Below are 18,529 nucleotides of genomic sequence, written 5' to 3' on the forward strand. Positions count from 1 at the left end.
GCATCTATAGGAACGTGATTCCATAAATTATAGTACACTAACATAATGAGAGAATACACAGCTGATGAAAAGGAAGGGAGGTCTATCCATATATACTTCTCACAGAGATCTCTAAAACAGAGCATTAAAAGAAAAGAGCACTGTGGACTCTGGTGATAATGATGTGTCCTCGTAGGTTCATCAGTTATAACAGACGTACCACTCTGCAGGGGATGGTGATAATGGGGGAGGCTGTACATGTGTAGGGGCAGAGGATAGAGGGGAAATCTCTGTACCTTCCACTCAATCTTGCTGTGAAACTAAAACTGATCTAAAAAATAAAGTCTAGGGGCTGGCCTGGTAGCATAGTGGTTAAGTTCGTATGCTCCGCTTCAGCAGCCTGGGGTTCACAGGTTCGGATTCTGGGAGCAGACCTATACTCCCCTGAGCAAGTCATGCTGTGGTGGCATCCCACGTACAAAATAGAGGGAGATTGGCAAAGACGTCAGCTCAGGGACAATCATCCTCAAGCAAAAAGAGGAAGATTGGGAACAGATGTTGGCTTAGAGCCAATCTTCCTCACCCTTCCTCCCCAAAAAATATTTAAAAAAAAGAAAAGAAAAAGTACATTACAAAGCATTACATAAAGTACAATCCCATTTAGGTAAAATATGAAGTAAAAATAGAGATGTGTGTATATGCATATAAGCAGATGCACAGAGAGGGGGCCGAAAGGATAAAAGAACACACACCAAATGCTGCAGTGCGGCCTCTGGGAAATGGGACAGGGGCAGCAAAGAAGAGATGGTGGAAAAGGCGTTTAACCTTTTATTTTAGGAACTTCTACAATGTTTGAGTGCTGTCCAGAGTAAATGCAGTCTCGTATGTCTTCTGAAGGGGAGAAAAACACCACACAATAAAACGCTATTATAACAAACAAACTAAATGATAGGATCAAAGATGAGCCAAGAGCCAGTCATCCTTTAAGTCAAATGCTGGGTCTGAAAACGAACTAGCTCAAATAAATAAGACAGAGTCCTCCTGGAATGCTGCTAACAAAATAAATTGAATAGGATTGCTTTAATCTATACGATCCAACTAAAGACAAAAATCCTGGAACCTTAGCATAACTTTAAATTATATATATATCTCATTTATTGAAATATAAAGATCTTCATTTACACGTTTTAAAACAAAAACACGAACAGGAGTATTTGTAATACATTTTGTATCGTAGACCCTTCCTATCGAGTTAGTTCTTCTCACACATTTACCACACCACTGTTTTGGGAACACTTACGTAGTTTTCTCTTTATTATTTCTAAAATATAAATTTTGGACATTCAAAAGTGCAACAGTTAATGTGCCTGTGGGGAATATCACAGTTAAAAAAATATAAACAAAGGCAGTGATACAGCTTGTCATAAACGTTTTGGCAGTATTCTCCAAGTCTATATAGAAATACATATATACACATTGATGTATAACATCATTTTATCTCACGTCCCTCTTCACAAAAACAGGACCACTTTGTACAGATTGGCAGACCACATTTTTAAGGACATCATTGATCATTTAAAAAGTCACAAATTGGGTTTCTCAGGCCAGCTTTGATTGTCTTCATAAAAATAGAAAGCAGGAAGGATTGGTAAATTTTCATCCGGGGGCTTTGCAGGAGGCCAAAAACAAAACGAATCTGTGATGCATTGAAAACACTGTTTAAAAAAAAAATGCAGGGGCCACCTGGTGGCATAGTGGTTAAGTTTGCATGCTCTGCTTTGCCCAAGGTTCGCTGGTTCGGATCCTGGGCATGGACCTACACACCGCTCAGCAAGCCATGCTGTGGTGGCATCCCACATACAAAATAGAGGAAGACTGGCACAGATGTTAGCTCAGGGCCAATCTTCCTCACCTCCAAAAAAAAAAAAAATGCAGTCACATACAAACTCAGGTGGGAGCATTCATTAGGACTGGAACCTGCTGGTCTGAGAATTTTCATCCAGCCTCATGATGTCACACAAGACTCAAAGGAACATCAAAATGCAAAGCACCAAGAAAAGAAGGCTGTACATGGGAGAGTGAGTGGTAAATAGAATGCTCGAGCTGTGATTCTAGAAACACATATGTATTTCAAGTCTAATTGGTTCTACAGAACCTAGTCAGGTTTTCTTTTTTAATTGGCCAATCTGGCTCAGTCTTCACACTTACTATGAAAAAGGTGGATAAGAAATTCGGGGCTTGCATTGAGATTACACCAGTAGGTAGTCAAGTACCTTGTTATTGCTTCTCCATCTTCCAGAGCATCACCTGCCAGGAGCACATACAGTGATTGCAGTAATCATGCCCATGTTTCATTCATATGGTGTCAGCAATGTTAAGCCATACTGCAAAGAATGCCAATGAGCTCACACCCACCAGCGTGACTGTTTAGATGGATGCAACAATTTGTCCTCCCATTAACACCAAAATTTCAGTAAAACTTTTAAATTTTTTTCACCCAAAGATTGACCTGGTTACACAGAGACTCAGCACACAGAAGTGCGTCCTTTGTGTTCACGCCTTTTCCGGGGGAGGAGGGCAAGTTCAGTTCCCCCATTCAGAGAGAAGCAGTGTCTTTACTTTTAGAAGACCTGCCAAACCAAGATTTAGCTTTCCCAGCCTCAGCTAAGACTGGAAAGTTCAATTAAGGGTAGCAATTGCTAGATAGATAGCATTAAATGTCAACTGACCCAGCGCCAAGGATTCAAATGGTAGGTTTCCTATATGGTTGACTTCCAGCCCAGTTCCACATTTCAAATTATTTTTTTCCCATGGCAACTTCCTGTAACCCAAGCTGGTGTTTCCCAAACCTGGCTGATCAGAACAGGCAGGGAGTTTATAAAAACATAGGTTTCTGCTCCCCACCAGACCTAATGATTCGGAATCTTTGGGATGGGGACCTAGGATCTGGGGACTCTGGTTGCCAGTTACATTTGGGAACCAAGGATCCAGGCTCATGCACACACAGCCTCCACTAAACAATGCCTTTATAGTCTCAGGGTTTCAAACTACTCCTCTTTGGGGTAAGAGATGAAGGAAGGCAGCTGATGTGCAGGGCATCCTTCCAACTCTTGTAGGGTTTGTAGAATTTAAAAACTATGTATGTTGGGGCCCACCAAAGTTATCACTAGGCATGAAAAAACCTCTGCAAATCCAGTCTTTCTGCTGATGACCATATTTTCCATTGGTAACAACATGAGAAGTCCTGTTAGGCATAGGCCTGCCTTTCTATTGAGAACGTTTAGGATTTAGGGGGTTGGTTTGCTTTTCGAATCCCATTACTTCAGAGGGCAGTTGATTGTTTAGTACAAGGGACTAGGGAACCTACTCAGTACACAGTTAAAAACTCTGACTTCCTGGAAGACACTACTTTTACTTTGTTCTCTATGTTCAACTAAATTTAATCCACTAAAGCTATTACCATATTTTATAGAGAAACATATGTTATTTAATATAAATGTCAAAAACTGTCAAACTTGTCACCTACTTAGTAAGGATTTTTAAAAATTGTGCTTTCTCTGTAGGGAAAACGTGTTACATATTATACATTTAGCATTACTGATAACAGTAGTATTATTATAAACATAGATTATAGTATAAAAATGAGTTGCTGGGCTTCTAAATGACCCAAATCTATCAAATGAGTTCGGTTAATTGTTATCTTTTATCCTTTAACACTAAAAAAAAAGGAAAATGCTATAGTACCAGTACCTTTTAAGGTTCAAAAGTGGTTTTGCATGTACTTCATAAAAAATTTCAACAGCAGCTGACACCAGGTTTCAAGCGGGAAGTACATGGATGGGTTGAGTGGTCTTTTCAGAAGTCCAGAGAAGACAGTTAATACAAATCTAAACACGCCCTTGGTTAGAGTTATTTACATAATTACAATGCTGGAGTTTTGTTGCAGTAAAAAATGTGTATGTTGGAATCTCACCAATGCCCTTGAAATACAAAGTTCGTCTTCCACGGCCTATTATTTCCTTGTCCGTCTACTTCCAAACTTCACACACCGCTGAGATGCTACTAAAGCACTGCCAAGAGGCAGTGCTGAAAAAGTTCACTCCAAAATATCTCATCCATTCATATTTAGAAGGCTCCCTGAGGCCCTTGGCTGGGAACTTCTCTTTACACGTCATCCAAGTCCTCCTCTGAAACTCTGCACTGCAGTAAAGTGGTTTTCGTGAAAGGATCCAAGGTGGCTCCAGAGGTGGAAGGTACCCCTTGAATCTGCCAGTTACAGGAAGCTGTCCTCCACCAGGTCTGAGGAGTCTATGCCAATGTCGTCCATCATGTCGATGTCCTCAATGGTCTCATCCTCTCTCTTAATGAAGGTAGAACTGCTGGAACCTGTCTCGATGGCACTCTCTTCAGAGGTCTGCGAGCTGGAGGAGGGAGAGAATAGGAAAGCTTATGGCCCACGCACAGACCAACTAGACCACGGTGGCGTTTCTAAGGTGGCCCCCCAAAGGCAAAGGAGCTCTTCCTGTAAGATCCTTTGGCTTTCAAATTCAGTCTACTTAGTTGGGCAAGATTCTGCCACCAAGTCAGACAGCTACTCATCATCTGTTGCACTGCAGAGGTCCACATGGAAAACCCAGATCCACAGGTCATCTCCACACTTCAGCTTTCCTTCTCTTCTGCCAAATTTTTCATCGAAGTTGCTAACAGGCTGCAACAATCTCTACTTTCCCTACTGAATCCTAATGGGAGAGAAAATCAGCAATGCCCGATCAAAAGGGCATGTGAAGACTCCTTACTTACTAGACTAGTGGCTGCGAAGGTGCGTTCTAGAGTCAGAAAGCCTTAGGTCTGAAATGGTCCACCACTTACTAGCTGTGGGACTTCACACAAGTCACTGAACCCCATGAACTCTATAAAATGGAATGACAGTAATGCTTGACAATTTTCCTGTCTGTCAGGGTGATTCAATAAGGTAAGAACCATAAAGCACTGAGCACAGCGCCTAGAACATAATAAGAGCTCAATAAATGTTAGCTATTATTATTCAAACTCTTACCTGAATTTAAATAGGGCCTGGTTATTAGATGATGTCAGGGGATAGTTGTTCATTTGCTTACGTGTGATCATGCTATTATGGTTATGGAGGGGAGTATCCTTATTCCAACAAAATGTGTGCTGGAGTTTCAAATGATTTAGTAAGGAAAAAAAACTATGAGAGTGTGTGTGTGTGAGTGATACACCTATTATATCTTACAGCAAATGTGACAACTGCTCAATCTACATGGTAGATGTATTCTCTCAATTTTTCTCAATATTTAAAATTTTTCACAAAAATTTTTGGAACATAATCTTCCCGAAAGTCTCTAGCCTGTCACAACTCCCTGTGTCTTCTACCTTCTCTGAACTCCTACTGTCTTATTGTTATCTTGCCTTGTACTGATACATTTTTTTTTTTTTTGCTGAGAAACATTCAAGCTAACATTTCTTGCCAAACTTCCTCTCTCTTTTCCTTCTCCCCAAAGCCCCAGTATATAGTTGTATATTCTATTTGTAGGTCCTTCTAGTTCTTCTATGTGAGCTGCCACCACAGCACGGCTACTGACAGACATGTGATGTGGTTCTGCACTTGGGAACCGAACCTGGGCCACCAAAGCGGAGCACACTGAACTTAGCCACTAGGCCACCAGGGCTGGCTCGAGTGCTACATTTTTATGTATATCTTTTTGCTCCAAGCAGAGCATCATCTGCTGACAGGCAGGACTATGCTTCTCCTCCTCACTATGAGGCTGTAGCACTGGGCTATATACATAGCACATAAACTACACTGTTGGCTGGCCAGCCAGAGGAAGGAATCTTGTGCCCACATACCAAACAGGGGCTCTCAGCCCTTGCAGTTGTTTCCTGCCTATCAGGCCAGGTCTGATTCCTCAGCCTTTCTCTCCTCCTCTCCATTCAGTTTCCAAGCAGAGGACTGAACCCGGCCAAGTAGAAGCCTACAGGAAACAGCCTGCTGCCACCCACCCCAAGGCCCCTGTGGCTCAGAGAGCTCTTAGAACCTACAGGGCTACTGAACTGAGGTTTCCCTTCACAACCCCACAGACTCGGCCCTTCCCTGTGATGGAGCTTTTGCCTCAGTTCCTGGTTTGTATTCCACTCTACCCCTGACTTACACCCCGGTCATGGAGCCTCCTTGTGAACCCTAGTCCACTTGGCTCCTCTTTTTTTTTTTTCTGATTTTTCTCCCCAAATCGCCCCCCCAGTACATAGTTGTATATTTTAGTTGTGGGTCCTTCTAGTTGTGGCATGTGGGATGCCACCTCAGTGTGACCTGATGAGCGGTGCCATGTCCGTGCCCAGGATCCAAACCAGCAAAATGCTGGGCCGCCAAAGTGGAGCACTCGACTTAACCACTTGGCCACAGGGCCGGCCCCTTGGCTCCTCTTGAGAACTGTCTAGTCCTAAGAGCCCCTCTCCCCAGGAGGCCAGACCTGGTTCTTGGGGTCCTGGCCAATGGCTGGAGGCCTGAGTCAACCATTGGATATTGACCCCAACCCAGCTAGGACCTGCGTTTATGACACTTCCTTGGATGCTGTGATTTGAACTGCTGGCCCTCTCCTTGGGGGCGAGTTCTACAGCTGAGTCCTACAGTAGAGTCAGTCCCCCTGGCACTCACCTCCTGGGCCTGGCATACTTCTCTCTCTGTCAGTCCATCTCATAGAGAAAAGACAGGGGTGTGGGTACAGAAGAAGCTGACTTCCACCGAGACGAGCACCAGATCATCCTTGCTGCTTGTCAGGATTCGCAGTGGGTCCTACAGCTGATGACTGGGCCTACTTCTGGTTCCTGAGCCACAGTGCCCACCTTGTAGCCTGGAGCTTGGCTTCTGATAGGTTCTGACCTGTCACCACCAAGCCCTCTACAGCAAGGCCCTGCCTTCCTCACGCCTAGTCCTCTCCCAAGACCAAGCATCCTGAGGCTGAGGAGAGGGCTCCTCTGGACCACCATGCCGACTCCTCCTAGCCTGCCTAGACCCAGAGCATCCCAGCTCCGGGCTTCCCCTCACTTTTATGAGCTGAACTGTGCCCCCACCCCCAAATTCATAAGCTGAGGCCCTAAACTCCAATGGGACTATATTCAGAGATATGGCCATTAAGGAGGTAATTAAGGTTAAATGAAGTCACTAAAACGGGTCCCTAATCCCATAGGACTGATATCTTTATACGAAGAGGAAGAGACACCAGGGATGCACACACAGAAAAAAGCCGTGTGAGGACACAGCAGGGAGGCGGCCATCTGCAAGCCAGGACAGAGGCACTAGAGAAACCAAACCTGCCAACCCCTTGATCTTGGGCTTCCAGCTTCCAGAACTGTGAGACAATAATTTTCTATCATTTAGTGCCCCCAGTCTGTGGTCTTGTGTTATGGCAGCAGCCCAAGCTATGACACTCACCATGCTCAGCCCGCCTGTCGGGGCCACAGTCCCCCCTGACCTGGTGTAGTCGTTTGGGACATACCTTTTACAAGTCAAAGATCAGACGTACCACCCTTTCAGGAGTTCTCTTCCTCTAATACAACAACTACCTATCAACTAAAATTGTTCTCGGTCATGGAGCCTCCTTGTGGAAGATGTATCAAATTCTGCACTCCAGCCTTGTGTACCCCTAGAAAAGTTCTGAGGACCCTTCTTATGTTATTTATCCCAATGTGACTTTCTAACTTTATTTAGAAGCAGAACTCTTTTTCACAACTGAAATATTATTCAGAGCCCACAAATACAAAGAAACCAAATGGATGGCAGATGTGGACTTGAGCGCTCGGAGACCACTGCTCAGCCTTCTCCCATCCCCATGCAGTTCTACCACAGATCCCCAAACTTGGAGAAAGACTGTTGCATAAGGAATATAAGCATATTTTATAAACTGTCCTGAGCAAAGGATAATTAGATAGGTAAGTCATACAGGCCACTTTGCCCTATCTCCAAATCTCATAACACATCCCCAAAAAACAAAAACAAAAAAATCTTTGTACTTTTAAAATTACCTGGTGCATACAAATAAAGGCTGTCTATACCTTACACCTAAATTGGTTGAGAGAGGTCACAGCTCTAAGCCTCCAAAATAATAATGCAACGTGCCTAAATAATTGTATGTAGTCAACTGAACAACTGAAGAAGAAGAGAAAACAACATCCTAGACAAAGAGGGAAAATAAGAGACTCATAAGCAACTTGGACCTTGAACCTGGACCTTGAACCAGGGGACCTTAAACCTATCACCTTCTCCTGCCTCTGTTTAAAGGCTATGCAGAGAGCAGGGAATTGGGGCATGGTCTCCATCTGGACCACGTAAACCAATGGTTCTAGTCTTGGCTGTGCATTAGCAACACCTGGGTAATAAATTAACACATCTAGATAATGATCACCAGTGATTGTCAATGTCACAAAAAGACAACCGAAGAGTAGGGACCTCCTGATGGAAGTACACAACACCATCTCTGAAGCACGCCTGCCAAAAATCCAAGCTGAGTCAGATCAAGCCTCTAGACCAACTACCAGTTTACGACAAATACAGGAGACAGAAGCATGTGATAAACCACACTACGAGATGCAACCAGCAAAATTCTGAATGTGGGAATTCTAGAGGCAGACACTCTGGGTTCTTCACAAATAACACGTAAGAGGGCAAAAAAGAGGCATGATGAACTTAGAGACCTATCAACCAAATGCAACATGTGACTCTTATTTGGGTCTTGAATAGAAGAAACCAAATGTAAAATAATATTTGTGAGAGAATCATGGAAACTTGAACACTGACTGGATATCTGATGCTTTTAATGATTTATCGTCATTTTTGAGGGTGAGATAATGGTATTGTAGATATTTTTAATAACTTTTTAACTGTAGCTATTTTTAAAATAGAGCCCTTATCTTTTAGAGATATACACTGGAATGTCCATGGATGAAAGGATATGACGTCTAGGATTGCTTCAAAATAATCTAGAGCGGGCAGGGGAGGAGGAGTAGATGTGATCATGCATGCAGATCAGCCATGAATTCATAAACACTGAAACTGAGTGACACATTGCCTGACAGTTCACTATACTTCTTGAATTGTGCATGTTAGAAAACTTCCACAACACAAAGTTAAAAAGAAAGAAAGAACAAATCAGCCAGGGAGCGCTTGGGCCCCACTCCCCGAGATTCTAATTTGTGGGTCTGGGTAAAGTTTGTAGATCAGTAGTTTTTAAATCTCCCCAGGTGATTCCAACTTGCAGCTAAGGTGAAGAACCACTGAGGTAGCATCAAATAGCCCGGTCCAGCCTCTCTCTCAACTTTCTCCTCAGTTTGATGACTGACTAAGAAAACAGCAAGAGAGGCTTCTATTATCTCAACCACAGCTGCTCTGTCAGTTTGATCAAATTATCTGAGGACTTACCTGAGGTCAAAGATTCTTCACCAGGGAAGCATGTCCCTCCCCACCCTACACCTCCCTCAGGCCCAGGGGGCACATAATAGAATCATCTGGGAAGCATTTTCAAAATTGAACTGACCCCTTGGGGATTGGTCTGCCCACTCCCCTAGAACAGATCCATCACCAGGGGAGCCTCATTGTCTGCAGCCATGGCCCCTCTCCTTTGGGGTGCTGGGGGAGGCACAGGTGAGCACCATGGGAAGCTGAGGTTGTGCCCACACCTACCTGTGTCTGTTCCTCTTGCCCAGGTCTTCCTCCTCCGGAACAGGGTCGATGTCCGGCAGAGGGATGATGTAGCCACTGTCCGCACTCAACCTCTGCTCGTCGAGGCCACCCTCCCAGTCCTTCAGCTTGTCTTCCTCATTTTTGTAGGTGACGCCAATGTAGGCGTTGTCAGAGTCCACGCGCATGCGTGCCACGGCGGGATGATCGCTCTTCAGGAAGTCCAGGTGAATCTTTTCATAACTCTGCAAACATTCATGTCACATAGTTAATCAAGTATTATTGACCAAACTGCAAAAAAGAATACAGGTGCTCAGAACTTACTATTTTTTAACTGTCTGTGTTTCCAAACTACCTCACAGATATGGGATTTAGACACCTGAGGGTGTGTCAGATGTCAACTGTTCCTAGAGATGTGGAACATGAAAAAAGGACCACCAAAGGCAGAGATCTCCTGCTGGTAGATCTTAAAATACCAAGAGCCCCTTCTCCAAGTCAGTAGCTACAGCTGTGCCCCATACATACACACTCCCTGCTCTGGGACTAGCACCGACCCTCCGGCCCCCATCACACCATCTCTCCAGGGCTTGGATGGGCCCCGATAAGAGATGACAAGGACTTCCACTGGGAACAGCACACCTGAAGCCTTCCTGATCCTTAAACATTGGAGAAATCGAACTCAAAACTTAGAGACCTTTGATCTAAAAAGGTCTGCATTTCCAACAATAGTTCTAGTCTCTTCCCATCAACACATCTTCACCAACCAGAGTATCTGTGACTGACCTACAGTTAATTTCCTCCTGCCTCCTCACTGCCTCACTTATGGACTTGTAATGGGCAGTGAGATAATCAACGGACAAAAGTATTTAACTTCCAGTTCAGCGTGCAACCTCCTAGCACTGTTCCTCCTTGAGAAGAAAGAGAAGCAATAAGGATGAAATGTCTACACAGTGAAGAACCTGAATCTAAGAAGTTGAGTTTATTATACAAGTGCATCTGGGCTTCCTTCTCAGCATCTCCACAGGAAGTTGTTTCATTCATTAACATATCCTGCTTGGTTCCATGAAATTACATTTGTTCCTTTGAACAATGCTTCCTATTCCACAAAAAAACCAGCTGGAGCCACAGATAACAGCTGAGGTTGTTCCTTCCAGTCAGCTGGTAAAAGCCAATTTTGCATGGATTTAAGGGCATTCAAATTAGAGATTTAATGGCTGTGGATGCCCTGAGACTTCCAACTGCACAGTCGCTTCAGATACTCAAACATCTGGAGACTAAAGTGCTTCCAGGTGTTGCACACTTCAGATGAAACGGGAGCCCTGCGGGCAGGGGAGGGTTTTCATTCATCATCACTACCAGGGGCCCGCGGGGCCCTCCCTGAAGCCCGGCCACTGGATCACACAATCTTTATCCTCCTTTGAAAATGTTCTTTTAAAACAGTGTTGAACAATGCTTCTCACTGGCTTAACTACCAGCTACTATCTTCTCTCTTTGTCCATTCCTTTCCACCCATCTTAAGAGGCCCAGACAAACCTTTTTATATTGTCCAGGCAGCAGATTCTCCACAATCTCACTCAGGTGGTAAAAGGAGGGCCTCTTCTCCGGCTCACTGTTCCAGCACTTCACCATGATCTCATAGCTGGAGAAGAGCACAACTCAGAGTGGGTGCAGGGAGGAGCGTCAGGGGACCCCCACCCCCAACTACCACAGACCCACTGGGCATAACCATAAGCCCCACGGGATGGGGAGGGGCTCACACTTCACTGGTGGCATGGTCAGGCTTGGCCATCCGGTACCCACTCTTGATCTTATTGTAGAAAGTAGAATCCACCATCATGCCAGGGTAGGGTGTGCCACCTGGAAGCCAAAGAAGAAAACCCCCAGGATTAACGTGTGTGGGACACCATGGAAACACTTGGGGTCATACAGCACCTTTAGAAAACGTTTGTGGATCCCCACCTTGAAGTAGTGATTTTTTCTTGGAAACTAAGTGTTATCATCCTCTTGATTTCACAGCCTGCCCAGATCTTAAATTTAACCAGGACTTCTAAGTTGGTCAAGACCAGGCACCCTAGGCAAAAATTCTACATCTTTAGAAAAAGATAGAAGCGTTTTTCAATGTTTCTGACAATTGGATCTACACATACAAACCAAAAGAGAAAAGCAAGAGAAATTCTGAATCAGAGGCCAAAAGAGTCATTTTCACCAGAAATGCTCAAACAATTAAAGCAAAAGTCAAAGTTGGGGTCTGAAATGTCTAGATAATTCTCTGCTCTTAAGGGAGTGTGAGACTCAGTGAAGGCACACACTGGGCTGACCCACGTGACATCCATGGAGAGAGAGCTAAGACAGAAAAAGGAGACCAGGCAGGTAGGACCTTCACTATCACATCAGGATGACAGTAAATTCATGAAATAGTTCACATTTTTATGGTCAAAGCCAAGTCAAGTTTAGTTTCCTCTCTAAAGCCTTCCAAAACTAGTCCAGGACTCCTTTCTCCTTCCTCTGGACTCCCGCTACAATTTTAAATTAGGACCACACAGTGTATCAGTAAGTATGTAAGTCTCATCTCCCCAGATGAACTGTCTGCAGGTCGGGGTCCTAATTCACCCCTCTCTTCGGGCCCTCGCCTGGCAGCATGGGGCACCTGTGTTGTTTAGTACCTGGTGACTGACTGACTGACTGACTGAATGAATGAATGGGAGCTTTCTCTCCTCCAGAATGATGACCAGGAAGGAGAGTCACGCCCTTTTCGTCCCCACACTAGTTTCATGTGAGCGTGATCACCATAAGGTGAGGGGGTGGGCAGCTCTGCACTGGTGAACCCATTAACCCAAAGTCCAAGATGAAAGAGCAGCTGGTGTGTGGATGTCAACAGGAGCATTTCCAGTGGGAGAAAGTCACTCTAGCATAGCCCAAAGGAGAGGGAGGGCAAAGGCTAGGGGTGAGGGCACAGCCCCCCAAGACCCCCATCTCAGTCCTCATGGGCACACCCCAGACATCACGAGTGTACAATGTGTGACATAAATGGGCTGCAGCACACTTGCGTCACACCGGGTATTTTCACATTGTTTACATTCCTGGAGCTTGGAAAAACACAGTGTTTCCCTTCCAGTGCTCTTCCAGAACAACCCAGACAAGCAGAGATGTCAGGCCCATACCAAGAGAAAAGATCTCCCAGAGCAGAATGCCGTAAGACCAGACGTCACTCAGCGTGGTGTAGAGGTTGTCGAAGATGCTCTCAGGAGCCATCCACTTCACAGGGAGAAAGGTCTGCGGGGAGGGAGGGAGGACATTAAACCCAGCGGACACACCAGGATCCACAGCAGCAGAAGTGGGACGGGGTTCTCTCAGGCCTAGTAACAACTTGCAGTGATAGCCTTGCCCCACACAAGCGTCTCCTGTGTGTGTTGTTCACCGCTGTACTCTCAGCATGCAGAGGAGGGCCTGGCATCCTAGTGGGTGCCCGATAAATATCTGACGAGTGATGAATGGGCGATGTTGCCTCTATGTCCTCCAAAGGAATAACATCCAAAAATATCTAACCCTGAATTTCGACCCAAAAGTGTGAGCCCTGAATGGACCTGTCCTCTCTTTTCAGGTGTTCCTAAGAATAAAACTAAGAAACAGATCCAGTGATCTGAAAGTCAATTACGTTTTTGAACTTTATGAAGTGGTCATTTCCTACCACTACAAAGAGCGCGACAGTATGATAATTCTGCAGCCTCTTTTGCGAGGCTGGTCCAACCTTCAGTGGAAATAGTAAACTGAAGCAGACACATAAAGGAGCTGCGCCTTCGGTCCTCTGAGATGGCTAAGGAGATAACGGAGATTCATAACCTTTACGGACGGGTGAGAAATTGGCACCACCAAAGTCCATTGGTTTGTTCAGAGTGCCTGAAGCTACAGGTCATGGCCACACAGTACATGAAACACACAGAGCATGGACACAGGTCAGCATCCTTCTCTAGGCAGATGCAGCAACCCCATAGGTGTCTCAGGACCAGTGCAGTGGGGTGGTTAGAATGGTACCAAAAGAGGGCAGATGTAGCCCAAGTGACTTTATCTGCCTAGAGGTGGAAGAGGTGGGGAGAAAGGCTCAGGTATAAGGAAGAATGGCTATCTTTAAGGAAATTATGCTTCCAAGATATATTAACTCAAATGTTTTTAACATTTTTAGAGGTCAGAGATACCTTTTGAAAATTCGGTAAATTAGAGATGCCCTCCTTGGAAATGCACGTATGGACACACACCAAACAATTTACATATTAATAGTCAACACTTATTGGGTGCTTTTTGTGCCAGGCACTGTCCTAAGCATTTTACATGATTTCACTGATTTATTATCCCATGGCAACCCAGGAGATAGGTACTGTTATCACTTCCCAGCTACAAATAGGGAAACCGAGGCACAGAATGGTTAAGTAACTTGCCACAAATCCCACACTTGTGAGAGCTGGAGCTGGTGCTCACACCCAGGCAGTCTGGCCACAGAGTCTGTGCTTCACACTGACCCCCTGAAGCCCATTCATGAGTCTCATGGACTCGATGTTAAAAATATGGGCACCAAGTGGCTAGAAGCAACACCTGACTTCAGAGATTCGAGCGAGGGAGCGTGACAATGCCAAATGAGGGGAGAGAGCACGTACGCTGCCTTTGGACACGTAGTTGGAATCATGCATGATGTCTCTGGCCAGGCCAAAGTCACAGATCTTCACAATTTTCCCTTGTGCCAGGAGGACGTTGCGAGCAGCCAGGTCCCGGTGGACACACTGCCCAGAAAGAGAAGAAACAATGTCAGGGTCAATCTACCTGCCTCCAGACAGCATCACCCCTGCCGGGGGCCACTTCATGATAGCACACGGAGCTGCCTGGCACACCTCAGTGAGGCTGTCCTGGTACAAAGAGCTCACCTCCCCCAGGCTCTCATCCCAACCACTCCCAAGAGGGAGAAAGCTCTGGAGAAAAGTAGACACCAGAGGATGTCCACCTCCCTGCTCTGCTTTGGAGAAGAGGAAAGAGAGAAGCAACCATTGCTACTGGTCTTCCAAGATCTACCTTCCACGCAAACCTCACTCTGAGATCTGTGGCCCAGATCTAAAATCTTGAACACACTTACATTCTTTGAAGCCAAAAACTCCATTCCTCGGGCAACTTGATAAGTGAAGCTCAACAAATCCAGCAAAGTTAGGCCTTCTGAGTTATCATCCGAAAGGAGGTTTTTGACTTCTGAGTCTGCAGAAAAGGAATTAAGTGTGTTGGTCCCAGTGAATCCCATGAAACATCACCCCCTGTGACACTCTCGTAGGGATGGGCCACTTGTCAGGCTACTGAGGCTTGTCCAAAAAACATCTAAATTATTTTTTATACAATTTCTAGACCACACAGGTGGGTATCTAAACTATGCAAAGGTTCCATCTTAAAAAAGAAATGTATCAGCAGAAACACATATCTGGTTAAAAAACATATATCTCCATAAGAACCAACCTACCGGGGTCTCACACATATTTTGTTGTTTGCCTTCCAAATTTTTTAGTTAGCAAATCACTTCAGCCACCTTTAAACTACACACACACACTAAAATCTTCCATGATGAATGTACATGAGGGCCCTTTGAAAAAGTAGCTTCCAGGAATTGCTTTTTTTCTTTTTAAAGCCACCTTCCTCGTAGCTGACTTATTTTGTGAATAAAATCACCCACCAGTCAGACCTGAGGTAGCAATCTTAAAGATCAGTGCCAATGACTTTGTGTTTAGTTCCCTTTGTTTCTAACGTGTCCACTTTCCCCGGTTAGTCCCATCTGGAAGGGTCCCAGGGTTTTCGAGGAAGAAGGCAACCCAGGCCAGCAGTTCTCAGTTCTTTTTGAAAATTTTCAGGCAAGTCAAGAGTAGCTGCAGCCATTCACATTTTTCCAGCCAGCGAGGGGAAGGCCAGAAAGCAGCAGTCTGCCTGCCAGCAGGCCTGGGCTGTGCATGAATCAGCTTCCCCTGCAGTCCAGAGCCAGGTCCAGCCTGGGAAGCAATGTAAACTATTTTTAACAACACAGGAGGGGAGAGGAAGCACTGGTTCCGACAACTCTCATTGGCTAATCTTTAAAAAGGGCCTGGAAGCTTACCCACTTGGCAATGGGAAGTGCGTGGAACTTGGAACTGCAGCAGTGGAAAATATTAATGCGTACTGAGCTTTGCAAAACAAGCACATTCTTTTTTTTAATGGATTGTACCTTTCACTTAAGAACCTTGAAAGCATTCAGAGCGCATTAGTGATTTCCAAAACAATTTCTATAGCAGCTCAACATTTTTTTGCAGTGACCAAAGGGAGGGCTCACACCCAATAATACAAGAGCAGGGACAAGTCAACATCAGACTCATTAGTAGGCACCCTCCCGTTCCCCCTCCAAGCCTGTGATGAGGCTAGAACCCTGGAGGGGCCACCTCCCAGCAGATGTGGGACAGTCCATCTGGTCTGGGCATCAGCTAGGCTCCCCGGAGTTTATCAATCAATTCAACCCCGCCACATGCTCATCTGCTTTGCAAACAGATGGATCTTCCTTCAAACAACATCCAGTAGAAACACTCAATGCCCCTGTCAGAAAATAAAACCTCAAATCATCTGCTTTCCAGTTTCTATCACAAATTGGATACTGGCAAAGCTAAAAGCGGGGGCTATTGAACTCATAGATATCAGAGGTATAAAACTAAATTTAAAAAATAATATTAGGAACCAATATAAGATTGCCAATTCTTAATTTTGCCAAATAAGGGCACTGAGAGAAAAAACACCAATTACCACCACACTCTCATTAAACAAAAGAAAAACATAACGTTAACACCAAAAAAGAAAGATCATTCTATCAGAATAACTAATTCTTTACAATGACTACATTATAGTCTGAAAAATTCATTATATGAAGTCTCTTTCTTCTTTTTCTTCTTTTCAACCCACAGGCTACAAACCTGTGAAAACATGTCACAGACTTGGTTGTGCAGACCTGCCTTTAGGGACCATGCAGACTGGTAGTTGTGCTTACCACGCTTCTCGCTTTCTTCTGAGTATTTTACACATCATAGTAAACCACTGGAAGATCACAACACCCAAAGAGCGAGCACAGACATTTTACCTAACATAGCTTTCTTCTTATATGAGGCTGGGCGATCATACAGCGACCTCTGGATGTCCGAATATTTAGAAACCTCTTTCCTCTCCAGCATGGGGACATACTGTGTGGTATCAGCTTGCTTCATGTCCATGTAGTCACCATTGTTTTCAAAAGATAAAATAACATAACTGTAAAAACAGAAAAAGAAACCTTACCAGGGGTCCCCCTCTGGAGTAGTCATTCAACATCCAGCAGATGATGACCAGGTGCCTACAGTGTGCAGGGCAACAGGGGTGAGCAAAAGCAAAACCAACCCACACCCTTCACGTGGGGTAGGCTTGCTGGGGAGATGAGCACTAATCAACAAGCATCTCAACTCAGGTGTGCTGTGAAGGAAGGAAGGTTTTGACAGCAGACAAGGAAAACGACCCAATCTGGGGGCTAAGGAAGCACTCTCTGAGGATGTAGAATGAATCCCATTTACAAAGATGGGAAAGACTCGGGGGATATTTGGAATGGTACCTGGCACAGGGGCGCCACAAATGTTAGCTGCCTAACATTATTATTATTTATTTACCTGTTTGCTTTCAGTGTCAGTGTCCTGCACATCTTCAGCAGGAGCATAGACATCCTGAAGAGCCAAATCCAAGACAGTGGGGCTCCCAGAGGCTTATAAAATTTTATGTCTATTACATTTAAAGTTTGAAAATTACATTACATTACGTCCATCGTTATTCTTTCTGTTTTTCAATTCACAGGCCATGAACCTGTGCTACGTGACATGCAGCCTGGGCAGACAATTCCTGCTACTCAATAAATTTAGCACCCATTTAGCACCCATTTGGTGGCCATCAAGTAACTTAATATGAAGGAACTCATTGGACTTTCTGATGTTACAGAACTTCCTATCTACAGAGATCTTTATAGCCACTGACAGGTTTCTACAGTGGGGATCACTATCACTGGCTTAATTTACTGGCCCAGGTTCAGCAAGGACCAGCATATCAAGCTTAGAGATGCTCAGACACTTTCTCACAAGATACAAGCTCCGAGGCATCCCTGGTCAGAGGTGCATTTTATAGGTCCTAAGTGAACCACACATCAACAGCAGAATGGCTCCCAGAATGACTCCAACTCTCGCTCTCATTCAAACCTATCAGCAAGGCTCCCTGAGTGACAGCCCAGTCCAAACGCCAGCAGGCATCATGTATCTCAGGGATGAAGGGGCAGGGTAATTGGACTCTAAGTCTTGCTACATCCTGGCACCGAATCTGCAGGTGTGGCCTCTCTCAGGACAAGCGTTCTCCTCACTGGTGAGGCTCGTAAGACCACGATTCACAGCAACATCGCTCTGCACCCACCTCCGTGTGCTTTCATCAGCAGGGGTCAATCCAAAGATGTCCAGCTCTTTCTTTGGCTTCTCTGGGTGGCGGCTCAGGAAGCTGTCCCTATTCTTATGCAAATAGTTGACCAAATCCCCATAGAAGCAGTACTCCGTGATGATGTAAATTGGGCCTGTGGAGACCAAAACCCGTTAGGAGATGAGTATGAAAATGAAGAAGAGAAAAGCCATGAATGGCTATGTTTGCACTGGCAAGAGATGTTGCTCAAAAACAATGAGCTTCCATGAGTTCAGTGGAATCCAGTCAACTCCATTCAAGGGACTTCTATTTGCTGGCATCTTTAGAGGTAGAGAACAGGGGTTTAAAAAGCCTGGTTCAACAGTTTTCACAGCCACAGGCAACCCTCACTCCCAGGTC

The 18,529-nt window shown here is 44.9% G+C and overlaps 1 protein-coding gene across 5 annotated transcripts in view; it reads right to left on the reverse strand.

Moving 5' to 3' along the window:
• Nucleotides 1-1,106: 1,106 nt before the first annotated feature.
• Nucleotides 1,107-18,529, reverse strand: part of PDGFRA (platelet derived growth factor receptor alpha) — a 44,264-nt gene continuing 26,841 nt past the window's right edge. For all 5 annotated transcript variants that reach the window (XM_008522198.2, XM_070612895.1, XM_070612896.1 and 2 more), the window contains 9 exons: nucleotides 18,131-18,284; nucleotides 16,791-16,957; nucleotides 14,790-14,905; nucleotides 14,320-14,442; nucleotides 12,832-12,943; nucleotides 11,428-11,527; nucleotides 11,204-11,309; nucleotides 9,674-9,915; nucleotides 1,107-4,400 (listed from right to left, as the gene is read on the reverse strand). In XM_008522198.2, coding sequence (XP_008520420.1) covers nucleotides 4,253-4,400; nucleotides 9,674-9,915; nucleotides 11,204-11,309; nucleotides 11,428-11,527; nucleotides 12,832-12,943; nucleotides 14,320-14,442; nucleotides 14,790-14,905; nucleotides 16,791-16,957; nucleotides 18,131-18,284 — 1,268 coding nt within the window. In that variant the 3' untranslated portion in view covers nucleotides 1,107-4,252. The remainder of the gene's footprint in view (nucleotides 4,401-9,673; nucleotides 9,916-11,203; nucleotides 11,310-11,427; nucleotides 11,528-12,831; nucleotides 12,944-14,319; nucleotides 14,443-14,789; nucleotides 14,906-16,790; nucleotides 16,958-18,130; nucleotides 18,285-18,529) is intronic.

This window comes from Equus przewalskii, chromosome 3 (genome assembly GCF_037783145.1).
Source record: "Equus przewalskii isolate Varuska chromosome 3, EquPr2, whole genome shotgun sequence".
Classification (NCBI taxonomy): domain Eukaryota; kingdom Metazoa; phylum Chordata; class Mammalia; order Perissodactyla; family Equidae; genus Equus; species Equus przewalskii.